Below are 25,610 nucleotides of genomic sequence, written 5' to 3'. Positions count from 1 at the left end.
CCTCCTCCCTCCTGTCACTGAGGTCTATATAAAATCTGGAGAGCCCGTAGGCTCGTCAGAGTGAAGCCAGTGAGCCGCCATCTTAGCACTCCCATCGCGAAGCGGAACTGTCATTTAGACTCCTGCAAGCTGCACAAAATTGGACAAGTTATTTATAGGTGAAAAACATTAGAAGAAAAATGCCTAGTGCGTGTGCAGCAGTGAACTGTATAAATCGTCAGGTCAAAGGTTGTGGATGGACATTTCACCTGTGATAATCAATACTCACAGGTGAAATATAAAATAAATGTATATTATTCTTTTCGCGGTCCAGTTTCCATCAAATCCTGTGCTCTGATTGGCTGGCGAGCAGGTCTGTATCCTATGGTACGGAGCCCGGATGGACCTCTGGCGACTTGCTCATTCACAACAACAACAAACATGGTAGCAATTTTTTTTAATCAACATTTATTTTCGCATTTCTCAGGAGAATAGCATTAATTTTACATCATGGATAGCGATAATGACAGTGTTCACAGCGAAAGCGAGTTTTACTACCCTGAGGAATATAAAATAAAACATTTCAGGAGAAAGCTAAAAACCTGTAACTTACTAACGCCGAGCAAAAACATGGCTGAATCCTGAATGACTCAATTTTGTATAAATAGGGGACTACATAGGCGGCAAAATGTAGTTTTTTTCCGCCATGGAAGTGCACTTGTATACCGAGGAGGAAGCTATTTGCATTACAGCCGTGAATGAGGATTCAAAATAGCATTAATTTTACAGCATGGATAGCGATAACGACAGTGTTCACAGCGAAAACGAGTTTTACTACCCTGAGGAAGAAGAAATAAAAGAAAACATTTCAGGAGAAAGCTAAAACCTGTAACTTGCTAACGCCGAGCAAAAACATGGCTGAATCCTGAATGACTCAATTTTGTATAAATAGGGGACTACATAGGCGGCAAAATGTAGTTGTTTTCCTGCCATGGAAGTGCACTTGTATACCGAGGAGGAAGCCATTTGCATTACAGCCGTGAATGAGGATTCAAAATGGCGGCTCGGCTCGGTTTTCCCTTTCGGGCGCTCTCGTTTTCTGTTAGAATTTGGTAAAGAAAAAAAATAAATATATTATTTACCAGCTTAAGGTCGGTCCGTATGGTGAATTACCGTGACCTCGGCCTTGAATACTGACCTTGGTCAGGGTGTTTCACCATACGGACCTCCCAGCTGGTAAATAACATATATGTATTTATTTGATTATAATATATAACCTTTCTCTTTCATACATTTTTCTTTCTTATATAATATAAGGAAGAAGAAACATATGAAAAAGGTACACTTTATAGGAGAAAAACTGAAATAATCTCCGTAAAAATAATTATAGTAGTAAAAAAAGAGCCATTCAAAAAAAAAAAAAATCAGAGACTGAGTTGGAAAAGGGGGAAAACAATAACAGTGAAGGAGAGGGCTATAAAGATCTGTAAGGAATGTGGGTAAAGTTGAGAAAATAAGATGAGGTAATGAAAGGGGAATAAAGTCAGGAGATACTTTTCTTGGGGCAAATTTGATCGGATACCACGGTTTAACACAAGCCAAATGCATAAGATGGGAGTGGTAATATGGCGGCCAGATGGCTTCACTCGTCTCTGCAGTGGGGAAAAGGCCATGAGCTCTCCAGATTTTATATAGAGCTCAGTGTGTATTGTGATGATGTGGTTTTTAGCAGAGTTCACTTCCGCATAGGTGTTTTAGCCTGAGTGGAAGCGAACCTTCATAATGGGGAGTTGAACTGCTTCTGCTCCTCCTCCTCTTTAAGACGTTAATTCATTTGTCCTTAATGAACTTAAACCTGCATTTCGTGTTTTTAAACCTGTCGTATGTTTGAGGTCATCAGTCGCTCTTCCTCACTGTGACTGCACTCGGGAATGGAGGATGGAGTTTGGACTGTGTGAATTCATCCACTGTTTACTGGCGCTGGCTGTCTCCGTCCTGGTTTTGGTAAGTTCAGTAGTTTACCTCACGGTTTCCTGGTGATCATTTCTTCAGCTGTTGAAACTCCTGCTCACTTCACTGTGAGCTCATGAGCCTGGCTGTTGGCTTGTGTGGTGTTTTGGGAAGCTCTCTTTCTCCACCACTCTCTCTCTTAATATAAATTAACAGAGCCATTGATGCAGTGATGTGGACATGAGAACAGATATTATTAAAACTGTGTGTGTGTTTTTTTTTTTTAAATGATCTGGACTTTTACCATATTAAATCTGATGATCTAGGATCAGAGATTCTACTCTGGCATCACTTTAAAGCCCATTTGCACACACAAAGGTTTGATTTTGTACATTTGAGGCTTCTTTAACTTGTCTTTTTTGATGGAACTATTAAAAGCTGTATGAAGGTTTGACTTTCATCAAAAGTTTAAGGTAGAGTTCCACAGATCCACCCTGTTGGTCCTGAGTCCAGCACCGATAACTTTTTTTTTTAAACACACCTGATGTTTACATGGTGAGTAGGTAAATCCACAAACTGCAGCTGGCCCTCCAGGAATGTAGTTTAGGACTTTACGATGTTGTAGAAGACTGCTATGTGACATGTCTGATCTTCTCTGTAGCTTGTTATAATTGCCCATGTCACTGCTGGAATGGTGGATCAGAGGTGTGACGAGAAGGAGAAGTACTTCCTCACCGCTGCAGGTTTAAAGGCGTCTTTCCCCAGTCTGTCTGATCCTCCTTCGCTGGAGCTCTCTGTGGTGGTGCCCTCCTACAATGAAGAATCCAGATGTAAGCGTCATTTTCAGTTGTCTATTCAGCATTAAGTTAATGATACTGTAACGCATGCGATCCAGCCTCTGGTTAAGCAGAAACAGTAAACATGTGGACTGCCTTACCTTGCACTATTCTTTTGCATGTCGTATTTTTCCCCTGGATGATTGTGTACAGTTGTGCTGTCGTCTGGATGATTGCATGATTTCATTGCAGCAACCAGAATCCTTCAAAGAACATGATCACTGATTTGATTGTCTGTCATTGTCCCTAAAGTTTAAACATGGTTCCTTTAAATTATTTAAGTAATTGGATAATTTAAAAGGGCAATTATTTTAAGGACATCCTTAACAATTAGCTCTTTAACTCAAGTGGCTACTCTGCAGTGGTGTTGTGGTTGTAATGAGAGCGTTTTCTTTCCTTGTTTTTCCCCAGTGCCTGTAATGATGGAAGAAGCCATGGAGTACCTTGAGAAAAGACAGGTATGTTTATTTTTGCTTGTGTATTTGCTGATATTATGACACTGATCTTAATGAATACACTACATCTGAAATCTGTGATTTTATTATTTTTTGTCTCAGGGTACACACATGCACAAGACACATACAGTGGATATAAAAAGTGTACACACCCCGTTTAAAATGATGGTCCTTTTTTTTTTTTTAAAACATCAGAAAAACCTATGATAAATAATTTCTAAACTCTTCCCACCTTTAATGTGACCTATAACCTGTACAATTCAATTGAAAAACAAATGTTGGGGGGGGAAAAAAACAACAAAATGTACAATAAGCTGGTTGCATAAGTGTGCACACCCTTAAACTAATACTTTTGTTGAAGCACATTTTTTGATTTAATTACAGGATTCAGTCTTTTTGGGTTGACACCTGCCATCAGTTAAAATGACTGAATAAAGTTCAGACATTTGCTGGAGTATGCAACTGAGTAAAAGCCAGGGTTCACAGAGAGCTTACAAAGCATCACAGGGATCTCATTGTTGAAAGGTATCATTCAGGAAAAGGGTACAAAAAAAATTCCATGGCATTAGATATACCATGGAGCACAGGGAAGACAGTCATCAAGAAGTGGAGAAAACATGGGACAACAGTGACATTACCGAGAACTGGACGTCCCTCCAAAATTGATGACAAGACGAAAACTGGTCAGGGAGGCTGCCAAGAGGCCGACAGCAACACTGAAGGAGCTGCAGGAATTTCTGGCAAGTACTGGTTGTGTACTACATGCGACAACAATCTCTTGTATTCTCTATATATCTGGATTATGGGGTAGAGTCGCAAGACAGATACCTTTTCTTACAAAGGAAAACATCCAGGCCCGGCTAAATTTTGCAAGAAAAATGCATCAACTCTCCCAAAAGCATGTGGGGAAAATGTTATGGTCTGATGAAACCAAGGCTGAACTTTTTGGCCACAATTCCAAAAGGTATGTTTGGTGCAGGGCGACATGGTGGTGTAGTGGTTAGCGCTGTCGCCTCACAGCAAGAAGGTCCGGGTTCGAGCCCCGTGGCCGGCGAGGGCCTTTCTGTGCGGAGTTTGCATGTTCTGTCCGTGTGGGTTTCCTCCGGGTGCTCCGGTTTCCCCCACAGTCCAAAGACATGCAGGTTAGGTTAACTGGTGACTCTAAGGCAGCTGGGCCATAGAAGGTTCACGCTGCACGCTACACGTTCACGTGAAGAACCGGACCCTGGGCCATTAAACTTCATGCTTGGATGTTCATGTGTTGCGTCTGTTCTACTTTGACCGAGTAACCAACAATATGGACTCTTCGGATGACGACGATTGCCTCATTCTGCTTTTACTGAGACAGAGGAAGAGAAAAAGGAACAGAATTTGGAGCCGAGAACACTTCCTTCTGAGAGAAACCCGTGGTGAATTTCACCGAACATTCTATAATCTGCTTGACAATCCCGATGAAGAACTATTTTTCAATTATACCATTCAATTATATTTTTTCTGAAGTTTTCCCCTGAAAGCATAGAGTTATCTCCCTAGACCCGTTCTGATTGGCTGGCGCGGCGGTGACCGCATGCATTGACTGGAATTTCCATCTTTACGCCTAGAAAAAAGTGTGCATGTTCATTTCACGCTTCACGCGTGAAGTGTGCAGCGTGCAACGTGAACGCCGTTCTATGGCCCAGAGCAAGTCATGCTACGTTTGTCCACTTTTCTTTACACGCGTGTAGTGTGCAGCGTGAACCTTCTATGGCCCAGCTGCCTAAATTGACCGTAGGTGTGAATGGTTGTCTGTGTCAGCCCTGTGATGACCTGGTGACTTGTCCAGGGTGTACCCCGCCTTTCGCCCGTAGTCAGCTGGGATAGGCTCCAGCTTGCGTGCGACCCTGTAGAAGGATACAGCGGCTAGAGATAATGAGATGAGATGTTTGGTGCAAAAAGAACACCATACCCACGGTGAAGCATGGTGGTGGCAGCATCATGTCTTGGCTGTTTTTCTTCAGCTGGAACAGGGACTTTAGTCAAGGTGGAGGGAATTTATGAACAATTCTAAATACCAGTCAATTTTGGCTCAAAACCTTTAGGTGTCTGCTAGAAAGATGAAGAGGAATTTCATCTTTCAGCATGACAATGATCCCAAGCATACATCGAAATCAAATAGATAGACCTAAAATGCTTTTTAGGTCTATTTTCGCATTATTGGGAGTGCATACGTTGAGTTGCTACCGCAATCATCAATCGGATGTGTTTTGAGAGTTAGTTTTTGGTGATTTCAACCAGAAAGCGCTAACACGGCAGTGCACGGGGCATGTCTTTTTGCCGATACAAAACGCTAGTTTTAAAACCATTGCAAAGCTCAAAACATGACAGTTCTGTGGAAGTGAATAGAGGGTTCCTACAAACAAAACGAAGTGTCCCGAGCTCTGCAAGTGCACAGACAGTGTGTGTGTAGAAGAGTAAATACAAAGCCAGTGACCTTACCTGAAGTTGGTCTTCCTCAGACGCCATACTGTCCCATGAAGATGGCATCTGAGGAAGACCAACTTCAGGTAAGGTCACTGGCTTTGTATTTACTCTTCTACACACACACTGTCCGTGCACTTGCAGAGCTCGGGACACTTCGTTTTGTTTGTAGGAACCCTCTACTCACTTCCACAGAACTGTCATGTTGTTTTGAGCTTTGCAATGGTTTTAAAACTAGCGTTTTGTATCGGCAAAAAGACATGCCCCGCACACTGCCGTGTTAGCGCTTTCCGGTTGAAATCACCAAAAACTAATTTTCTCAAAACACATCCGATTGATGTGATTGCGGTAGCAACTCAACATATGCACTCCCAATAATGCGAAAATAGACCTAAAAAGCATTTCACTCCGGAGTATTCCTTTAAAGGTGGGAGAAATTTTGAAATTGTTTGTGGTCTCTCTCTTTTTAACACCAGAAAAACCCATCATTTTAACGGGGTGTGTACACTTTTTTTTTAAATATATATCCACTGTATAATCCAGTAAATGCATCATCTTGCAGGTTTTTTTGGGATAGCGTTGCAAATTAAATGTATAACTTCTGTAATTTTGACGGGAAAAGCTGAATGGGATGGCTGCAACTGCAGTGTGCGCTTTTCACCAGCAGGTGGCAGCAATGCAGATAAAGTCAAAGTATAAAATTGGTGTCAAAACTGCATTGAACAGAACAAGAAGAATAACTTCACTCATCACACGCTTGTGAACAACTTCTCTGCATTTAACCCATCTGAAGCAGTGAAGACACACACCCAGAGCAGTGGGCAGCCATGCAAACAGCGCCTGGGGAGCAGTTGGGAGTTAGGTGCCTTGTTCAAGGGCATCTCAGCCCAAGGCCATCCCATGTTAACCTAACCTGCATGTCTTTGAACTGTGGGGGAAACCGGAGCACCCGGAGGAAACCCACAGAGAATATGCAAACTCCCCAAACACAATGGGCAATTGTGTTATAGAGCCTACCTGGTTCAGACTTTAATGTTAATCTTACATGGTGAGTCTGGTATATTAAATCAGACAAACACTAAGTGTTTTGTTTAGTTAGGACTAAAGTTTGACACTTGCATTATGGTGATTTTGAAATCTGTCTTCTACAGACGAAAAGTCCTTCATTTACCTATGAGGTCCTTATTGTGGACGATGGCAGCAAAGACAAAACCACAGAGGTATGGGGTTTTTTGTTTTTTTTTTAAACCCAAGCACATCTAAGCACTGTATATGTTCAGCTGTCATATAATTAAAGGCACTATAGCTTATAGTTTGCCTCATTGACCATTTTATTAGGTAGCCCTGCCATAGAGCTGCCCCCTTTTTACCCTATTGCTTAATGGTGGAACATTTCTCAACACACTCTTTGCTCTGCACACGTTGCTTTGTCACATTGTAGTGACATGGTACGGTAGATGTTGTTCTGGTACAGCTGGATCAGGCACATCAGACATATTGGTAATTCAAACACAGTGTAGTCTTAAGTAGTATTCAGACATGTTTTTTTTTTTTTTTGACATTTCACAGGAGAATCAAGATGTACACAGGGTTGTCACAGGAAAAGTTCCATGTATTTTAAACAGACCTATCATTAATGAAAGCTGAATGATTGATTTTAATGCACTTGGTTTATAGCTTGAGCCAATTACTACTCCATTTCCATCATTAAGCAGATGCTGTTATCCAGAGCGAGTCACAGGAGTCAGTTACACGCCCATGACATGTCTGTAGGCTATACCTGAGCTAGGAACAGAAGTGTTGCAAGTTGCTTCTCTGACTAGTTCTTTTAAATATCTTTTTTTTTTTTTTTTTTTTTTTTTTTGGTCCTGATTTTTAAACAAGGTGAATAATAAGCTATTATTGGACAAAGTTGAACAAAATATCCTGATTTGTAGGTGGCAAGTAATTATTTGCTGATGCCGAAGGTGGAGTCAAATAATTGCTTGCAAGATACTAATAAATCGCAATATTTTGTGAAAACTGAGTTCAATAATTGTTTTATCATCCAAAATTTTTTTTTGAAATACTGACTGTAAAGTTTGTGCAACTAGTCAAACGATAAAGAAATTGAGCTATGTTGACAGTGTGAAGTAACTGCACATGAGCAGGCCATTATTTGTAAGCAGGTATTTGCAGCTTGCTCAGCCAATCAAAACGGTGTAAAAAATAATTGGGTTTGCTGAGAGATGATGGTAAAGTGTTTCTGTACTGAATGAAAAGCATACAGTCTCTTTTTCTGCAGGATATGCCAAAATATTCTGTGATGTTTTAACGCTCGGTCTGTAAAAACGTGGAGGATTCTGATGGGGTGGAAGGGTGGTGCAGTGTTTTTTGCATGGTCACCTCACAGCAAGCAAGTTTTGGGTTTGAATCTCGTGGCTGGCTGTAGCCCTGCAGTGGATTGACTTCCTGCCCAAGGTGTACCCTGCCTCTTGGCCAAAGTCAGCTGGGATTGGCTCCAGCTTCCCCCGTGACCTTGATGGATAAGCTGTATAGAAAATGGATGGATGGATTTTGATGGGACTAAAATCCTAGAGATAATGTGGCCATAATTACATAAGCCCTCCTCACCATGTAAAACTAATCTGGTCCAAATGGGGCTCTACTGTCCTTTTTACACACATACCATTTTTAGTCCATCCAAGGTTGGAGACTTTCCCCCCCCCCCCCCCCCCAAAAGCACAGCACAGTTTGGGTTAGTCATCTTTAATCACTGGTTAAATTCTGAACACAGAACGTTGCTGGTTGTATGTTTTTGGGTAGTTGACTATTTCTTTGCCCAGTAGTATGATTGTGATATTTAAAAATGGCAGTAACCTTATACATTCATAGCATTATCTCACACTACTATATCAGGGTCACTCTGCAGGGAAGAAGCTAACTGGTAAGCGATGGTCCCAGTAGAGGGAATGTGCATAGCACCAGGTGGGCTACAGTCAGTAACTGTACAACATGCAACTCTGTGGTAGGTGGAGCTGATAAGAGCAAATGAGTACTTACTAGATAGACGTACATAATAAACTGGAGACTGGACTGACTAGATTTGTTAGTATTTATTTAAAATTCATTGTGAATGTTTGAGGTTAGAATTTTTACATTTGAAATGTTTTCACTCACTCCACCATCTTCAGTAACTGTTTTGTCCTGGTCAAGGTCACAGTGGTCACGTCCACACATTAGAATCTGGGTTAGTTTATTCCTGACTTGTGGACACCCTTTTATAATGGTTTTGTTTATTGTTCTGTATACTACAGTATATGCTCTGTTCCCAGGTTGGCTTAGGATACACAAAGAAGTATGGGGAGGATAAAGTGAGGGTACTGACCCTAGTGAAGAACCGGGGGAAAGGGGGTGCTGTGCGCATGGTAAGTCTTTATTCCATGTGACGCACCCAATAATGGCTCATGTTGTTTTAGATAGCAAACTATTTAAGGTAAAATGTGTGCATTTTTCATTTTGTTTGTGAATGAGTGGACTGACAGTAAACGAAAGTGGGCACTAGGGTGGTCCCAAAAATTTTTTTTTTTTTTAGCATTTTGTTACGACCACCTGACTTTTTTTTTTTTTTTTTTTTTTTTTTACATTACCTAAAAGAAGTTATTGTGCGAAATTTGGTTAAGATTGAACAATGTTTAGAGGTGCCACAAAGCCATTAAAGTTTTCACTCAAGACACAATATAAAATAATGTGGCTTATTAACTGTTTCATATTAATACAAACAGTACAGTCATATAACTTCCTGCGTTCAAAGTAACAATAGCTATTACTTGTCTGTGATTTTCTAAACCCTTCGGTATTATGGTATCTTGTGGAGATAAAAGAACACACTAAGGCAGGGTTCCTACGCAGTATGGAATTTGATTTTAGTATTTTCCAGGTCTGGAAAAGTATGGAAAATGGAAATTAGGGTATGGAGAAATATGTGTTTCCAGACCTTTGCCGCTACATAGTAAAATGAAGCTCAACATTCCGACATTCAGTTGAATTTTGCCAAAGAAATGTGTTGAAATGCGGAGGGAGGGAAACGGGTGTTCTGTTGTACTGGCATGCGCTCCGCCACACCCCCTGAACCTGCTTGCTTCTTGCAAGACTTTGGACAAGACGCAGGAAAACCCCCTGCTACAAAACGCCTCTTGAACACGCGTGAACACACAGCTCAAGTCAGTGTAAAAATGCTTATGGCTTATTTGGCAGTGTTGCCAGAATTTGCTAGAAAAATAAGGCACATGGACCCTGAAAACAAGCGACCCAAGACAAAAAAAACTGCCAACAAAAATATGAAGGCTGCGTACGCAAACATGCATATAAAAATGTATACACACTTTGAATCATTGTGAAGTAGGTGTTTATTAAAATTCATTTCATTTTCAAGGTGTAATAGAATTTACAGACATCACTTTGTTTTATCACTGCCTCTAACTGATGTTTATAGTCTACGCTATGAGACCTGCAACAGTCACTGAAAGTGAATGTCCAAAAATGCCAAGAGAATTGAATGTGATTTGCATTGTCAGCAGTGACTGGACCAGAATGGATGTCAGTTTGAGAACAGGTGGTGACTAAATAATAAAATGTCTGTAAATTCTATTACTCTTTGAAAATTACATGGATTTTAATAAACACATACAGTACTTTACAGTGATTAAAAGTGTGTATACATTTTTTTTTTTTTTTGGGACATCCTGTATGTGGTTGACATCTTCACACACCTGTGTTTTAATGTCTTGAAGTCTGCATCAGATACGTGTGCGTCAGACGCTACGTTCACACTGCAAGGCTTAATGCTCAATTCCGATTTTTTTGTGAAATCCGATTTTTTTGTGAGGTCGTTCACATTAACAAATATATGCGACTTGTATGTGATCCTCAGTATGAACGAAAAGCGACCTAAAAGTGTTCCGCATACGCACTGCAGGATACGACGACGTCACACGCAGTGAGCATGGCCAGTGTTTACGGAAGTAAAACCGCCCGGTTGCGGTATGACTCATGCTAGCTTGAATAGTTGCATCCCCCCAAATGGAAATCAGCTCCCTAACCTCTGCGTCCTTCCATTGAGAAGATTCAGAACCTTCACAGCCCGAAGCGTCCCTCGCACTGATGTCATGCGCAGGGGTGCAGATACGTTTTTTGAACTGGGGGGGGACAAAAAACTGGGGGGGACAAAGCTGCCAGCAAACCAACCCCAACCCCGATATGCCTGTCAAACTTGTTAGTAACCATAGCAACCAAGCTCGAGCTCGCAACCTGTGCAGTCTGCGCAGCTCAACCAACCGAATATCAGTCTTTGTTTTGTTTTATGTGAGTTGTTGCAACTATGTATACACTGCCGTGCACCTCAATAAACCGAATGCTAATTAGTCTCTTTATTTTTCCGTGAGGTTTGCCTTATGCAAAGAAAGACAGCATAGACGTTTTTTCCTCCCTATAAGTGGGGGGGACCGAACGAGGTGAATTTAAATATGACTCGTCCCACCCTCTATCTGCGCCCGTGATTATGCGCCATGTTGTTGTAACTTTTTTGAGAGACCCGCCGCCTACTTCAGCGCAGAATAGTGACGTTTGTGGCTTGTTGATGACGTGTAAGTCGGATGAATGCGACCTGGCGGTTCAGACTGAAATCGCATATGAAAAGAGCGGATAGGAATCGGAATTAGCACCACATATCCAAACGGCCTGGGTCGGATTTGAAAAAATCGGATCTGTGTCGTTCATATTGTCAATAAAACATCGGATACAGGTCACATATGGGCGAAAAGATCGGATTTGAGTCACTTCAGCCTGCAGTGTGAACGTAGCCAGAGTGGCATCCTGTATTTTGTGTAGTGTGTGTGTATATATATATATATATATATATATATATATATATATATATATATATATATATATATATATATATATATATTTATATATATATTATGACAAAAACAGGGCACTGATACAAATTTTAGGCCAAGCTAAATATGGTATGCATTTTGGTGGTATGTCATAATGTGAGTACCTGTTTGATTTTCAAGTAATTCTTTTACAACTATGAGTAGTTGTTTGTTTGCTGAAGTCTCCAAACCTGAGAATTTGAGTATGGAAAAAGTCTGGAATTTTAAATTTGAAAATGTGTAGGAACCCTGCTAAGGACTTCCCTAGCAGAAGGAAGCTTTCTCCCAGACATTTCCTTGGAAGTGGGACCAATTAACCAAACATAATTGTCCTTTCTGGTTTTGTGCTTTGCACCACCGGTACTACTTGGCCCAATCCCAATTCTAATTTCTACCCCTTCCCCTCCGCCTTCCCCTTGGCCCTTCCCCTTGAAACTGAGCTACAAGGGATAGGGCTTGAAATTCAACCCTTACGTATTGGGATAGCCCTTCAACGATCGCATACGTCATCGCGTACCTCCGTCAGCGTTTACGTTAGCAAAACGCGACGCGTCATTGGCTGCGACCAGCCGCTACAGTCAGAGGCAGAAATCTCTGCTGGCAGGGTGTGATTTGTTAACTAACACCACTGAATGGGATATCTTTGGCGCTTCGTGCACCACATCCGACAGAATGAGGTGTCAGAACACTCATGTAAACAATAAAAGCGAGAATAACAGAACAAAACGTACGCAGTCAAGCAACCGAAAACAATACTCACTCCCAAAAGCTTTTTAGCAGCAGCTTGGATTTCAGAAATCGCTGCTCATTCTCAGCTCGAAAGCGAATCAAGCGGCGTTTCCTCTGGATAACAACTTAAAACACGTAAATAATGGAGAAAATACATTTATGACAATCTTTCGCCGCGGGAACCGCCATCTTTCTGAAATCCGCATGAAATCTCGCTGAAATCCGCATGGCATTGTGGGAAATCACTCAAACCCCTTCGTTCGGAGTCAGCTCCAGGAAAATCTCCGTTTGGAGGGGTACAGAAGCCCTACCCCTTCCCCTACCCCTCCGCGTTAACTGGGATTGGGATACCCCTACCCCTTCACGTGAACGCGCAAAATGGAGGGGAAGGGCCAAGGGGTTGGTCCAAGGGGTGAAATGGGATTCGGCCTTGTACTACTGTTGCTAGCCATCTGAAAAACATAGAAGGAAAAACATTCACAACTTCATCAGCATATTACGATCAGTGCTCATTGTTTAAGAACCCCTTAGTGCATGAAAGTTAACCTTCTATCAGTCTATAAACTCTTCCTGCCTCTTCTTTTTCACAGAAGTGGCATATTCCCTCTAGAACTGTGACTTTTTGGGGGTTTGAGATCTTCTCTGCAACAGTCTACGCACCAACTAATGTTAATGGCTTAACCCGATTTGCAACCTCGTGTGGCACCTCTAAATATTAACCAATTTTTCTGAAATTTTGCTTGTTGCCTTCTTTTAGCCTATGTAAAAAAAAAAATAAAAAAATGGTAGGGTGGTCGGAATGTTTGGCAAAAAAATTTTTTCCCATACATTTCGGGACCACCCTAGTGGGCACTGATGAAAGCTTCATTTAATCCCTTTGACATCTTTGATTCTTTGACTCTACAGTGTGAATGTGTCATGTATAACGTGTTGCTCTCCTCTTCAGGGCACTCTGCGCGCTCGTGGACGTCTCGTCCTGATGGCCGATGCAGATGGAGCCACAAAGTTTGCTGACGTTGAGAAGGTGGAGGCTGGATTACAGAATCTCAGTCCAAAGCCAGTGAGCATCATTTCTTACAGACTAAAATAGGTGGTAATGTAGTGCACCTCTCAGAAGTATAAAATGTGTTGTAGGCCTGCAGGCAGAATTCCAGTCTGCATGGCAGTTTGTTGTGATGTCATAGAAACTCCAAATGTAAAGAAAATGTTGAATGCTTGTTCTTCTTACTCGTGTGTCTCAGGAGAACATGGCTATCTCTTGCGGGTCCAGGGCTCACCTGGAAAAAGAATCAGTGGCTCAGGTATTTAAAACTGCTGGAGCAGAATTCACTCTATATCTTTCAAAGCCCTTTTGTTTATGCGTAAACAAAGTTTAAATTGTTACCTAATGCTGTAGCAGGGTGTGGGGGGATTATTTTATTTTTATTTATTTATTTTTAAATGGACCACGATTGTATAAAATATCAGTATATTGAAATTATTGCTTTCTGTTCTTGCATCAGCGCTCTGTGTTCCGGACTTTCCTGATGTATGGCTTCCACTTCTTGGTGTGGTTCTTCTGCGTCAAAAAGATCAAGGACACGCAGTGCGGCTTTAAGCTCTTCACTCGTGAAGCAGCACTGAGGACATTCAGCAGTCTGCATGTGGAACGCTGGTAAAACAGTCTGCACTGAGTCACTATTCTGTGGGACCTGTTTCATACAATCACATGCGTGGTGTTAATGTTTTGTTGATGTGATGTACGGATACAATATAAAAATGTTCTGTAGCACTTCCTTGAAACTTGGTTTTAGTCATGGTTAAAAAAAACAAACAAACCAAAAAACAGGAAACCCCAATTTTACCCATGATGCGTTTTCATTTGGAAACATTTCTTAAGCAGTCTCTATTCTGTGAACACGTCATTACACTTCATCCTTTTGAAACTAAAACTTTACATTTTTTGATCAATTATAGACAAACCCCATTTCCAAAGAAGTTGGGATATTTTCCAAAATGCAATAAAAACAAAAATCTGATTGTTAATTCACGTGAAACTTTATTTAACTGACAAAAGTACAAAGATTTTCAATATTTTTACTGACCAACTTAATTGTATTTTGTAAATATAAGCGAAGTTAGAATTTGATGCCTGGAACACACTCAGAGTTGGGACAGAGGTGTTATTACATCACCTTTCCTTTCAGTAAGACTTTTTAATCATATGGGATCTGAGGATATTAATTGTGGCAGTTTTGCAATTTAAATTTGTCCATTCTTACTTGATACAAAATTTCAGCTTCTTGACAGTCCGTGGTCGCCGTTGTCTGATTCTCCTCTTCATGATGCTCCATACATTCTCAATAGGAGTCAGATCTGGACTGGCAGCAGGCCAGTCAAGCGCACACACTCTATGAAGCCACATTGTGCAGAATGAGGCCTGGCATTGTCCTGCTCAAATAAGCATGGACTTCCCAGAAAGAGACATTGCCTTGATGGCAACATCTGTCTCTCTCAAATCCCAATATATGCCTCGATGTCAATAATACTTACACATGCAACTCACCCATGCTATGGGCACTGATGCCCCCCAAACCATCACAGATGCTGGCTTTTACACCCTTCTCTGATGACAAACTGGATGGTTGTGTTCACCTTTGGCACGGAGAACTCGATGTCCAGTTTTTCTGAAAACAAGCTGAAATGTGGACTCCTCTGACCATAGCATGCGTTTCGGTCCACTGAGATGAGCTCGGGCACAGAGAAATTGGCAGCGTTTCTGCATAGACTTGATGAATGGCTTCCTCCTTGTGTAATTGCTGGGTTTCAGTCATGTGACTTTTCTTAGCGGTTTCACCAGAAGTGAAATAGTTGGTGGTCTAAATGGCTGCTGTAGTACAAACAACTCGCCATAACTTATCAGAGTATGCTTGTAATCTAGAAGGCCCTGCTCGCTTTAGATCTATTCAGAAGATTGCTATGTGCAATGGAATCGACCCCTACAGTCTGGGAAAGAAGGATTTGTCATACGATCTCAAACTACCCTTCAGTTGAGTTCCCCGACATCTCGAACTATCTGGTGTTGCAGACGTCCTTCTACACCGCAAAACAGATGAAAGCGTGGAAGAGTATGGAGGCTTACAACTTTTTAAATTATATATGTATATCAATGAGTATTTTTAAAAAAAGCTTTTTGTTTGTGCCTTTAACAAAGCGCTGCAAGTTGAAGTGTAAACAGTTTGCTTGATTCTCACTTGTGTTGGCTCTTATCTCTCAGGTAAATTATTCAAAGATAATCAAACTCCTTTAAAGACCTGGATCTTAGTTAAACAAGATGAAGTGATCATGGCACCTTGTAACTGTATGGCGGGGTAAGAATTTTGTTGCAACCTTCATGCATATGGACTTGGTGAGGAATAAACAAAGAAACAGCTGGGGACTTTAGCGCTTTGTGCATAAAAAATGGTACCGTAAAATAACGACACGTAGCAAGAAAAGTACTTGGAAAACACTAAGGACATAGCTGAGAGGGATATACAAACCTTTCACAAAGTGATCACTGCAAACTCTAGCATGCTTCCACTCGGCTCCTTTCGATTTCAGTGAGCGGTTCAAAAGCCACCTTTCTCGACATCTTTGTGAAATTCTGTGTTCGTTCACAGGGAACCTTGAAGAAACTTTTCAGTTTCACGGTTTGATCGATTCAAACAACCCAAGTGTAAGGCATTTTTATGCCTTCGCCACCATAAGGTGCAGGAGGTGTTTTCGGGTTGTGCATCCATCCCAAAACCTTGTGAACGCGATATCTCAAAGGCTAATGAAAGGAATTTCACTAAACTTTCACCATTTGTGCACTTTGGGACATACATGAACTGATTTAGATTTTGAGATCAAAAGGTCTAAGGTCAAGGTCGCTGTGAGGTCAGATGTCTGTCCGAAAACCTTGTAAACACAATGTCTCCAAGGCTGATGCAAGTAATTTCACCAGGTCACAATTACTGTGAGGTCAAATGTCCATCCACAAATCACAACTTAAGGTGTGTGGTCTACCAGGCGGAGGCATCTCCATTGATGCCGTTGGCGTCGAGTTCTATCTAGTTCATGTGAGCAATGCACCTTTTTCGTACAAAACGCTTTGGTAGACCACCAGCTAAAGTTTTGAATAACTAATGAGGTGGATGTGACCTCATATGAAACCCAACAATACAGTTTCAGGATGCAGCGGCGGACTGTCTTAAGTGACGACAGTTTCTCAGGCAGTGCCACCCGAGGGTTTGAAGGTCATGCATATTCAACAGTGGTTTCTGACCTTTCCCTTTACACACACAGATATCTCCGAATTCCTTGAATCTTCTCTCAGTATTATGCAGGGCTTTGAACCGGAATTTTTTTCCTATTGGTTCGTTCCGAACAGAAACGGAATTTTAACGTTTCCGGTTTTGGGTTCCACCATTAAATAGACGTTCCCGAACCGGTTAGAACAAAAAAATTTCGTTCCCGGAACGGTTAATTACGTTCCCTGTCAGCTGTTTAACAAATGGCTATAAAATTATGTCTCTGTCTCATCCAGCTTAAGCCAAATGTAGGCTAATTCTATTACAACCTTCATTAAATAAGACAAGAAATAATTCAAAACAATTATTATTTCAAATGTTGGTGATTTGGATTCTCAGTATGTCTTCCCATCTACACAAACAGAAAAAGTGCCAAAAATGAAAGATAATTCGTTTAGTGTGTTACCAAAGGCTAGTCAGGCCCTATAGAGGGCTACCGCATGACGTCACCGCGCCGCGAGATTTTGTTAGGCGCCATATTGGAAGACCAAGTACACATCTATGCAAGTACATACATACATAAAACAAACTACAGCTGAAATGTAGCCAGGGCCGGTTCTGCCCTAATCTGGACCCGGGTGCAACATCGCGCACCCCCCCAAAAAAACCCACCAGTCTAAATCAGGACAACCATCACATAACTATAACTATAAACATTTTATATCAACTATTTTAACTAAATGGGCTATAATAAATCAGCCTGCAGGCAGCCACGGCGGGCTGCCTCAGAAAAGTAACCATTTGTCCTACCTTAAAACTCGTTTTGCATTTTCTGCCTCCTTTTTTGTATTTTCGACCCTCCGTTTATTTTCTTTCCTTTTCTGAAAACCCGATTTGTGTCCAGACATTTTGTTCTGCTACCAACGAACTAACTCGTCAGGTCTCGTCTCGAGCCCGCGATGATTCCCGTGGGAGGGGCAACAATTGATACATTTTTACAAACAGCCAATAGGGAGGTTGCATCGTTCAGGCTCTTCTTTGCTCAGACACTCAGTAATTCACCTAGTATTCACTAGTAGTCCACCTTCCCGCTCTCTCCATTCAATCAGCGAACGTCACACAGGAAGTGAACCCCAGCGGGTCATAGAAACTTGCGCAGGAGAAGAATGACTATTTGTAGGCTACAGAAACTTTGAGGAACGAAATAAAAACCGGTATTAACCGGTTACCATTATTTTTAATAAGCGTTTCTGTTCCGGAACATAAAAAATAATAAAGTTTCTGGTTTCGTTTCTGTTCCATGTGAAATAGAAAAAGTTCCCGGTTTTCGTTTTCGTTCCTTGAACCGGTTCAAAGCCCTGGTATTATGTACTGTAGATTTTGAAAGACCTAAATTCTCTGCAATCTTGTGTTGAGAGATTGTTCTTTTTGAATCGACTAACTATTCTCTCACGAATTTTGGCACAAAGGAGTGAGCCACGACCCATCCTTGCTTGCAAAGACTGAACCTTTGGTGCATGCTTCTTTTATACCCATCATGATACTGTCACCTGTTTTTATATATATATATATATATATATATATATATATATACACACACACACACACACACATAGATGTGTATGTGTGTTGCAGACATCAAATTCTAGCTTTGTTTACAATTAAGTTGGTCAGTAAAACTATTGAAAATCTTTTCTTTGTACTTTTCAGTTAAATAAAGGTTCACATGAATTAAGAAATTGCAGATTTTTTTTATTGTATTTTGAAAAATATCCAACTTTTTTTCTTGAAATGGGGTTTGTAAACTTTTTTTTTTTTCTTTTCATCTTTTGATCGGCGTGTGTAAAATAGGCTCCAGCTTGCCTGCGACCCTGTAGAACAGGATAAAGCAGCTAGAGATGTGAGATTTTTTTTTTTTTTTACACTTTTTGTGTGTTTGAGATAATATAAACACTCCACACACGCACGTATTTTTCATTTTTATATTTTCTTGTAAAACATTGCCACTTGGGTGGAACCTCAGTCCAGACAAGTGCAAGAAAAAATTACTAGCAGTCATCACAGTGATGAATGTATTTGTCATCATAATCACAACTCCTATTTTATAGAAATCCCTCCGTTTGCTGAAATCCAACCCCAGTGAAAAGATGGCGGGAAGCCAGAGTGTAAACAATGAGCATGTGCTTGTGACCAATAAAAATCAACTACATAATGGCCAAATGCCAATGAGCGCCAAACTTTTAACCAATCACAGTGCGTCTTAATCAGCCTGGTATAGTGATGTAATGATCTCTATGTGAACCGAACAATGGCGCAGTCTAAACTGGAAGTTTTTTGAGCTTCAGGCACTGAAGATGATTTAAGGGCCGAAGCAGCTATGGGGGGAGACGGTCCCAATCGTCCCCGAGCACATCGGACAGTGTCAGTAATACAGGAGTCGCTATAATTTAAAAAAAAAAAAAAAAGAAAAGCCAACGTGAACATGCTGTCAGCCGGCAAGCGACTGTTTCGGGCTGCATGGCGTGTTGAATTCCCGTGGCTAACTAACATACAATGTCAAACGTGGTGTCATTCTTTGTTCGGTTCGTAAATGGCCGGGAAAATCATATTCCTTCACTGTTGGCTGTTCCGAGACTCTTTTCGACTGTTCATTTGTAAGTCAAGTTTTGTGTTGAAGTAAAGGCAAAAGGGAGTCCTAATACCTCTTTTGAACAATTCCATGCTAAAATAATCTTCAGTAAGCTCAAACTAAAGAGGTTTATTTTAGCTTGATGGTGCGCAGGGGGCCCAAAATCAAGTCTTTCTTATTACAGGCTGGAGTGGAGCCCAAATTTTATATGGAATGGTACAAATATTTGAATTGTGCCAGGGTGGTGGTGGGGTTTGTGGTTGGTGTTTTTTTTTGTTTGTTTGTTTGTTTTTTTGTTTGTTTGTTTTAATAAATGAATATAAACCTGTATTAAGCCCACTTTGATAAATCATCTCATCTCGTTATCTCTAGCCGCTTTATCCTGTTCTACAGGGTCACAGGCAAGCTGGAGCCTATCCCAGCTGACTACGGGCGAAAGGCGGGGTACACCCTGGACAAGTCGCCAGGTCATCACAGGGCTGACACATAGACAACCATTCACACTCACATTCACACCTACGGTCAATTTAGAGTCACCAGTTAACCTAACCTGCATGTCTTTGGACTGTGGGGGGGAAACCGGAGCACCCGGAGGAAACCCACGCGGACATGGGGAGAACATGCAAACTCCACACAGAAAGGCCCTCGCCGGCCACGGGGCTCGAACCCAGGACCTTCTTGCTGTGAGGCGACAGCGCTAACCACTACACCACCGTGCCACCCTTTGATAAATCAGTGACTAAGAAAAAAAATACAGACTAAGAAAGTGAATACTTATTTGACTTTATTTTTCAAGGAAAAAAGTGGAGAATATTTTTCAGAACCCGGGGGGAACCCTGTTTAATGATTTAATGATCCTATTAACACCCAAATGACTCCAAACCTGTCTGATTCGTTAGTGCATGCAAAATAAACATCTGTGCTTCATTTAAAGGGGTTCCTGAGTAATGTTGCACGTCAAAAAAAAAAAGTTTAATAACTTAAGAAATAATGACATGTTTGTGCATACAAAATAAACAAATGAACAGAAATGTTTGGAGTCATTTGGGTGTTAATGAGGTGCTGAGTCATTAAAACATTTAATGGTGAAATTTCTCTCAAACCGTTTGCGCACAAATTGTGTGCACAAATTGAAATACTTATTCATATTCTCATCATGTGCCAACTTCAGAGGTTATAAATGAAATAATCAATCCCAACTGAAGTCATGAAAACTGTCCTATGCTAATTGCACGACTGTTGTTCAATATGCTCATATTGAACATCCTTTCAACACTTGGCACTGTTTGACTTTACTACACCTGTACACTGCGTTGGCTTATAATCCCACTACAGGGTGTCCTCCAGGAGAGGATGGGTTCCCTTTTAACTCTGGTTCTTCTCAAAGCATCTTCCTCTTTCCATTTCAGGGAATTTGGGCCTCTCTTGCCTCTGACTTGCTCATTAAAGATCTAGATCTGTGTCCAGATTTCTATAAAGCTGTTTAGTGATGTCTATTCAGTATTACTAGCATTGCATTTTTAAGTGATCAGATCTTCAATAATGTATTCATACAACCCCGATTCCAAAAAAGTTGGGACAAAGTACAAATTGTAAATAAAAATGGAATGCAATAATTTACAAATCTCAAAAACTGATATTGTATTCACAATAGAACATAGACAACATATCTCATGTCGAAAGTGAGACATTTTTTGAAGTTTCATGCTAAATATTGGCTCATTTTGAAATTTCATGACAGTAACACATCTCAAAGTTGGGACAGGGGCAATAAGAGGCTGGAAAAGTTGAAGGTACAAAAAAGGAACAGCTGGAGGACCAAATTGCAACTCATTAGGTCAATTGGCAATAGGTCATTAACATGACTGGGTATAAAAAGAGCATCTTGGAGTGGCAGCGGCTCTCTGAAGTAAAGATGGGAAGAGGATCACCAATCCCCCTAATTCTGTGCCGACAAATAGTGGAGCAATATCAGAAAGGAGTTCGACAGTGTAAAATTGCAAAGAGTTTCAACATATCATCTACAGTGCATAATATCATCAAAAGATTCAGAGAATCTGGAAGAATCTCTGTGCGTAAGGGTCAAGGCCGGAAAACCATACTGGGCGCCCGTGATCTTCGGGCCCTTAGACGGCACTGCATCACATACAGACATGCTTCTGTATTGGAAATCACAAAATGGGCTCAGGAATATTTCCAGAGAACATTATCTGTGAACACAATTCAGCATGCCATCCGCCGTTGCCAGCTAAAACTCTAGTTCAAAGAAGCCGCCGTATCTAAACATGATCCAGAAGCGCAGACGTCTTCTCTGGGCCAAGGCTCATTTAAAATGGACTGTGGCAAAGTGGAAAACTGTTCTGTGGTCAGACAAATCAAAATTTGAAGTTCTTTATGGAAATCAGAGACGCCGTGTCATTCGGACTAAAGAGGAGAAGGATGACCCAAGTTGTTATCAGCGCTCGGTTCAGAAGCCTGCATCTCTGATGGTATGGGGTTGCATTAGTGTGTATGTGTGGCATGGGCAGCTTACACATCTGGAAAGGCACCATCAATGCTGAAAGGTATATCCAGGTTCTAGAGCAACATATGCTCCCATCCAGACGACGTCTCTTTCAGGGAAGACCTTGCATTTTCCAACATGACAATGCCAAACCACATACTGCATCAATTACAGCATCATGGCTGTGTAGAAGAAGGGTCCGGGTACTGAACTGGCCAGCCTGCAGTCCAGATCTTTCACCCATAGAAAACATTTGGCGCATCATAAAACGGAAGATACGACAAAAAAGACCTAAGACAGTTGAGCAACTAGAATCCTACATTAGACAAGAATGGGTTAACATTCCTATCCCTAAACTTGAGCAACTTGTCTCCTCAGTCCCCAGACGTTTACAGACTGTTGTAAAGAGAAAAGGGGATGTCTCACAGTGGTAAACATGGCCTTGTCCCAACTTTTGAGATGATGTTGTCATGAAATTTAAAATCACCTAATTTCTCTCTTTTTAAACGATACATTTTCTCAGTTTAAACATTTGATATGTCATCTATGTTCTATTCTGAATAAAATATGGAATTTTGAAACTTCCACATTTGCATTCCATTTTTATTTACAATTTGTACTTTGTCCCAACTTGTTTGGAATCGGGGTTGTACAATGTAAACAAAACCTGCATACATTTTCTGATCTTAGTCATCAGGTTTCTACAACCTCAGCCTAAAACGTATAAATAATTACATTTACAAATTTAGGGCGGCATGGTGTAGTGGTTAGCACTGTTGCCTCACAGCAAGGAGGTTCCGAGTTCAAGTCGAGTGGCCAACAGGGCCCTTTCTGTGTGGAGTTTGCATGTCCTCCCTGTGTCTGCGTGGGTTTCCTCCAGGTGCTCTGGTTCCCCCAGGGTCCAAAGACATGCGGTTAGGTTAACATGGGGCAGCCATGGCCTGAAGGTTGGGCTGAAGTGCCCTTGAGCAAGAGCACCTAACCATAGCTGCCCACTGCTCTAGGTATGTGTGCGCTCACTGCTTTAGATGGAAACATTTCACTGTGCTTGAGTATGTGTGATAAAGGCGGCTTGTTTTGTATTAAACCTGATATTTCTTGGTGCTTTTGGCTAAAGTCTTGCTGTGTCTTATTCTGGTCTTTCATTACCACAGGGCATTTGATGTGGAGCTTTTGTACATCGCTCAGTGCTTAAAGATACCTATAGCTGAGGTGGCAGTCAACTGGACGGAGATAGAAGGTTCGAGATGGCTTCCAGTCAAGACTGACTAATTGATTTAACTTAATCACAAATTAACTTATTTTATGTAAAATTGGAATTTTTTTTCCTGGTATATTATTAACATGCTTATTATTGAATAGATACACTTGATATTGTCCTTAAAGTGCATTGGGTCCATTGTGCCATTGCAGGGTCAAAGCTTGTGCCGTTCTGGAGCTGGCTACAAATGGGAAAAGATCTCATCTTCATCAGACTACGTTACATCACTGGTGCCTGGACATTGGAGTGTCCACGTAAATCCCAGTAGGCCTCGCTGCTATTGGCGTGTGGGCTTACACGAGAACGCTGCAATGTGTGCCACATAACACCCACTAACGATTACTACAAATCATTGTGACACTGTTGCGGTTTGCAGTCAGTGAATGAGATTACTGTAAATGGTGTCGTAGATGCAGTTGGTTTTTTTTTTTTTTTTTTGGTCATGGTATTGTCCAGGGGAACTGTTCATATTAATGTTACTTTCTGAATGTGGTGATTTTTCATTTGTAAAGGACTTGACTTGCTTCGCCAAATAAAAGGCCCACCCCCAATTTAATGTATTCTTGCAACACTTGCAGTATGAAAAATGCAATTCATGGTTTAGAAAACTTGGAACTATTTAATCGACCCTTTCATGAGCTGCTGAAGGAATAACCTTGAAGCACTGTGAGAATCTCCAGTTTATTTTCTTACATAAGGATAAAAAGATTATTTTCCAAGATGCATCATACTGGTATTGCTGAGTTGTGGCATGAGAATAAGCAGTTCAAATCAACCAACTATTGTCTTTGCTAAAAGGATTCCTCACAGGCGCAAGAGTTCAACTTGGCACCTTTTCTGAAAGACATATTTTCTCCAGTAGGGTTCTAAAGGGTGTGTGGAAAAATTAGGAACCAATGGGCATGAACCTACATCGATGTGTGGTGTTTTATTTATTTTTTAATTTGTGCAATTTACATAAGTAGAGAGAGAGAGATTTTTTTTTTTAAATGCAGGAAGAGGTAGGAAGGCAAGAGGTCTTATTTGAAACCTTCCCCTAAATAAGTTATACAAGAAGTATAATTTAAACAATGAACATACAGAAAATGATTAGGCTACATGAAATACAGAGAATAATATGACAAAACTATATATATAGTATGTGTATCTCTTGCAAAAGTATTCATCCCCCTTGGTGTTTGTCCTGTTTGGTTGCATTATAAGCTGGAATTAAAATTGATGTTTGGGGGGGGGGGGGGTTCACAGCATTTGATTTACACATCATGCCTATCACTTTAAAGGTGCTAATTGTTTTATTGTGACAATTTAGATGGGGAAAAAACCCGGAAATCTGGAGTGTGTGTAGGTATTCACCCCCTTTTGCTTGAAACCCCTAAGTTAGAGCTGGTCCAACCAATTCACTTCATACTGTAAGTCACATAATTAGTTGATTGATTGCACACAGGTGGATCTTAAAGTGTCACGTGATCTGTCACATGATGTCTGTATAAATCAACCTGTTCTGCAGTACTACTAAACAAGCAACATGAAAACCAAGGAGCCTCCAAACAGGTCAGAGACAAAGTTATGAAGAAGTATAGCTCAGGGTTGGGTTATAAAAAATATCCCAAACTTTGAGCATTCCATAGAGCACTATTAAATCCATTTCAGCAAAATGGAAAGAATATGGCACCACTACAAACCTGATAAGAGAAGGCTGCCCACCAAGGAGGGCATTAATCAGAGATGCAACAAAGGCACCAAATATAACATTGAAGGAGCTGCAAAGATCCACAGTGGAGATGGGAGTATCTGTCCATAGGGCCACTTTAAGCCGTACACTCTCCAGAGCGGGGATTTATGGAAGGGTGGGCAGAAAAAAAGTAATTGCTTAAGAAAATGTGTGGAGTTTGCCCAACAGCATGTGGTGGACTCCCCAAACCCATGGAAGAAGATTCTCTGGTCAAATGAGACTAAAATCTTTTTGGTCATCATGGGAAATGCCGTGTATGGTGCAAACCCAACACCCTGAGAACACCATTCCTACAGTGAAGCATGGTGGTGGCAGCATCATGCTGTGGGGATATTTTTCATCTGCAGGGACAGGAAAGCTGGTCAGGATTGGGCAATTCCATGTAAATGTCAACCTCACCATGCAAAAATAAAGCAACATGTAATACATTAAAACCACTCCCAGAGATATCACCTAGGCCTGTATTTTACAGATGTGAATAAGTTGAACCAATTTGTAACCAACCTAATATGTCACAGTCAGTCTTTCTTTCTTATAATGTAAAACCCAAGCTAAAATCAACTTTGATCATGTAAAATTCTATATTATTGCCACAAGCCACAGAAATGTATGCTAAAATCCACAAAACAGCAAAACAATAGCCATCCTAAATATTATTTAAGAACTTTGATAGTTTTAGCTGATATTTAGAGAGTTTTTCAAAGGGTTATGGTGGTTAAATTGCTGATTTTCTAAACATATGCCATGTCTATTTCAGACGCGTCACATCCATAACGGAATTTCGTCACATCCATAACGCTGACTTTTCCTTCCGAAACTCTGCATGAAATACAAAATATTTTAAACAAAGATTTTTTAATATTCACCTTGGACCCCTCTATCAAATGGATATCTCCATTTCGACATTA

The 25,610-nt window shown here is 40.9% G+C and overlaps 1 protein-coding gene across 1 annotated transcript; it reads left to right on the top strand.

The window, feature by feature from the left end:
- Positions 1 to 1,690: 1,690 nt before the first annotated feature.
- alg5 (ALG5 dolichyl-phosphate beta-glucosyltransferase) lies at positions 1,691 to 23,521 on the top strand. The gene is made up of 10 exons (XM_060908395.1): positions 1,691 to 1,983; positions 2,591 to 2,759; positions 3,177 to 3,223; positions 6,829 to 6,897; positions 8,992 to 9,084; positions 13,271 to 13,384; positions 13,566 to 13,625; positions 13,827 to 13,978; positions 22,864 to 22,949; positions 23,123 to 23,521. Exons 1-10 carry the CDS (start codon positions 1,918 to 1,920, stop codon positions 23,236 to 23,238), a joined length of 972 nt encoding a protein of 323 aa, XP_060764378.1. The 5' UTR covers positions 1,691 to 1,917; the 3' UTR covers positions 23,239 to 23,521.
- The last annotated feature ends 2,089 nt before the right edge of the window (positions 23,522 to 25,610 follow it).

Source organism: Neoarius graeffei, chromosome 25 (genome assembly GCF_027579695.1).
Source record: "Neoarius graeffei isolate fNeoGra1 chromosome 25, fNeoGra1.pri, whole genome shotgun sequence".
Classification (NCBI taxonomy): Eukaryota; Metazoa; Chordata; class Actinopteri; order Siluriformes; family Ariidae; genus Neoarius; species Neoarius graeffei.
The sequence above is the reverse complement of the archived record's forward strand: the minus strand, read 5'-3'. Positions and strand labels throughout refer to the sequence as shown.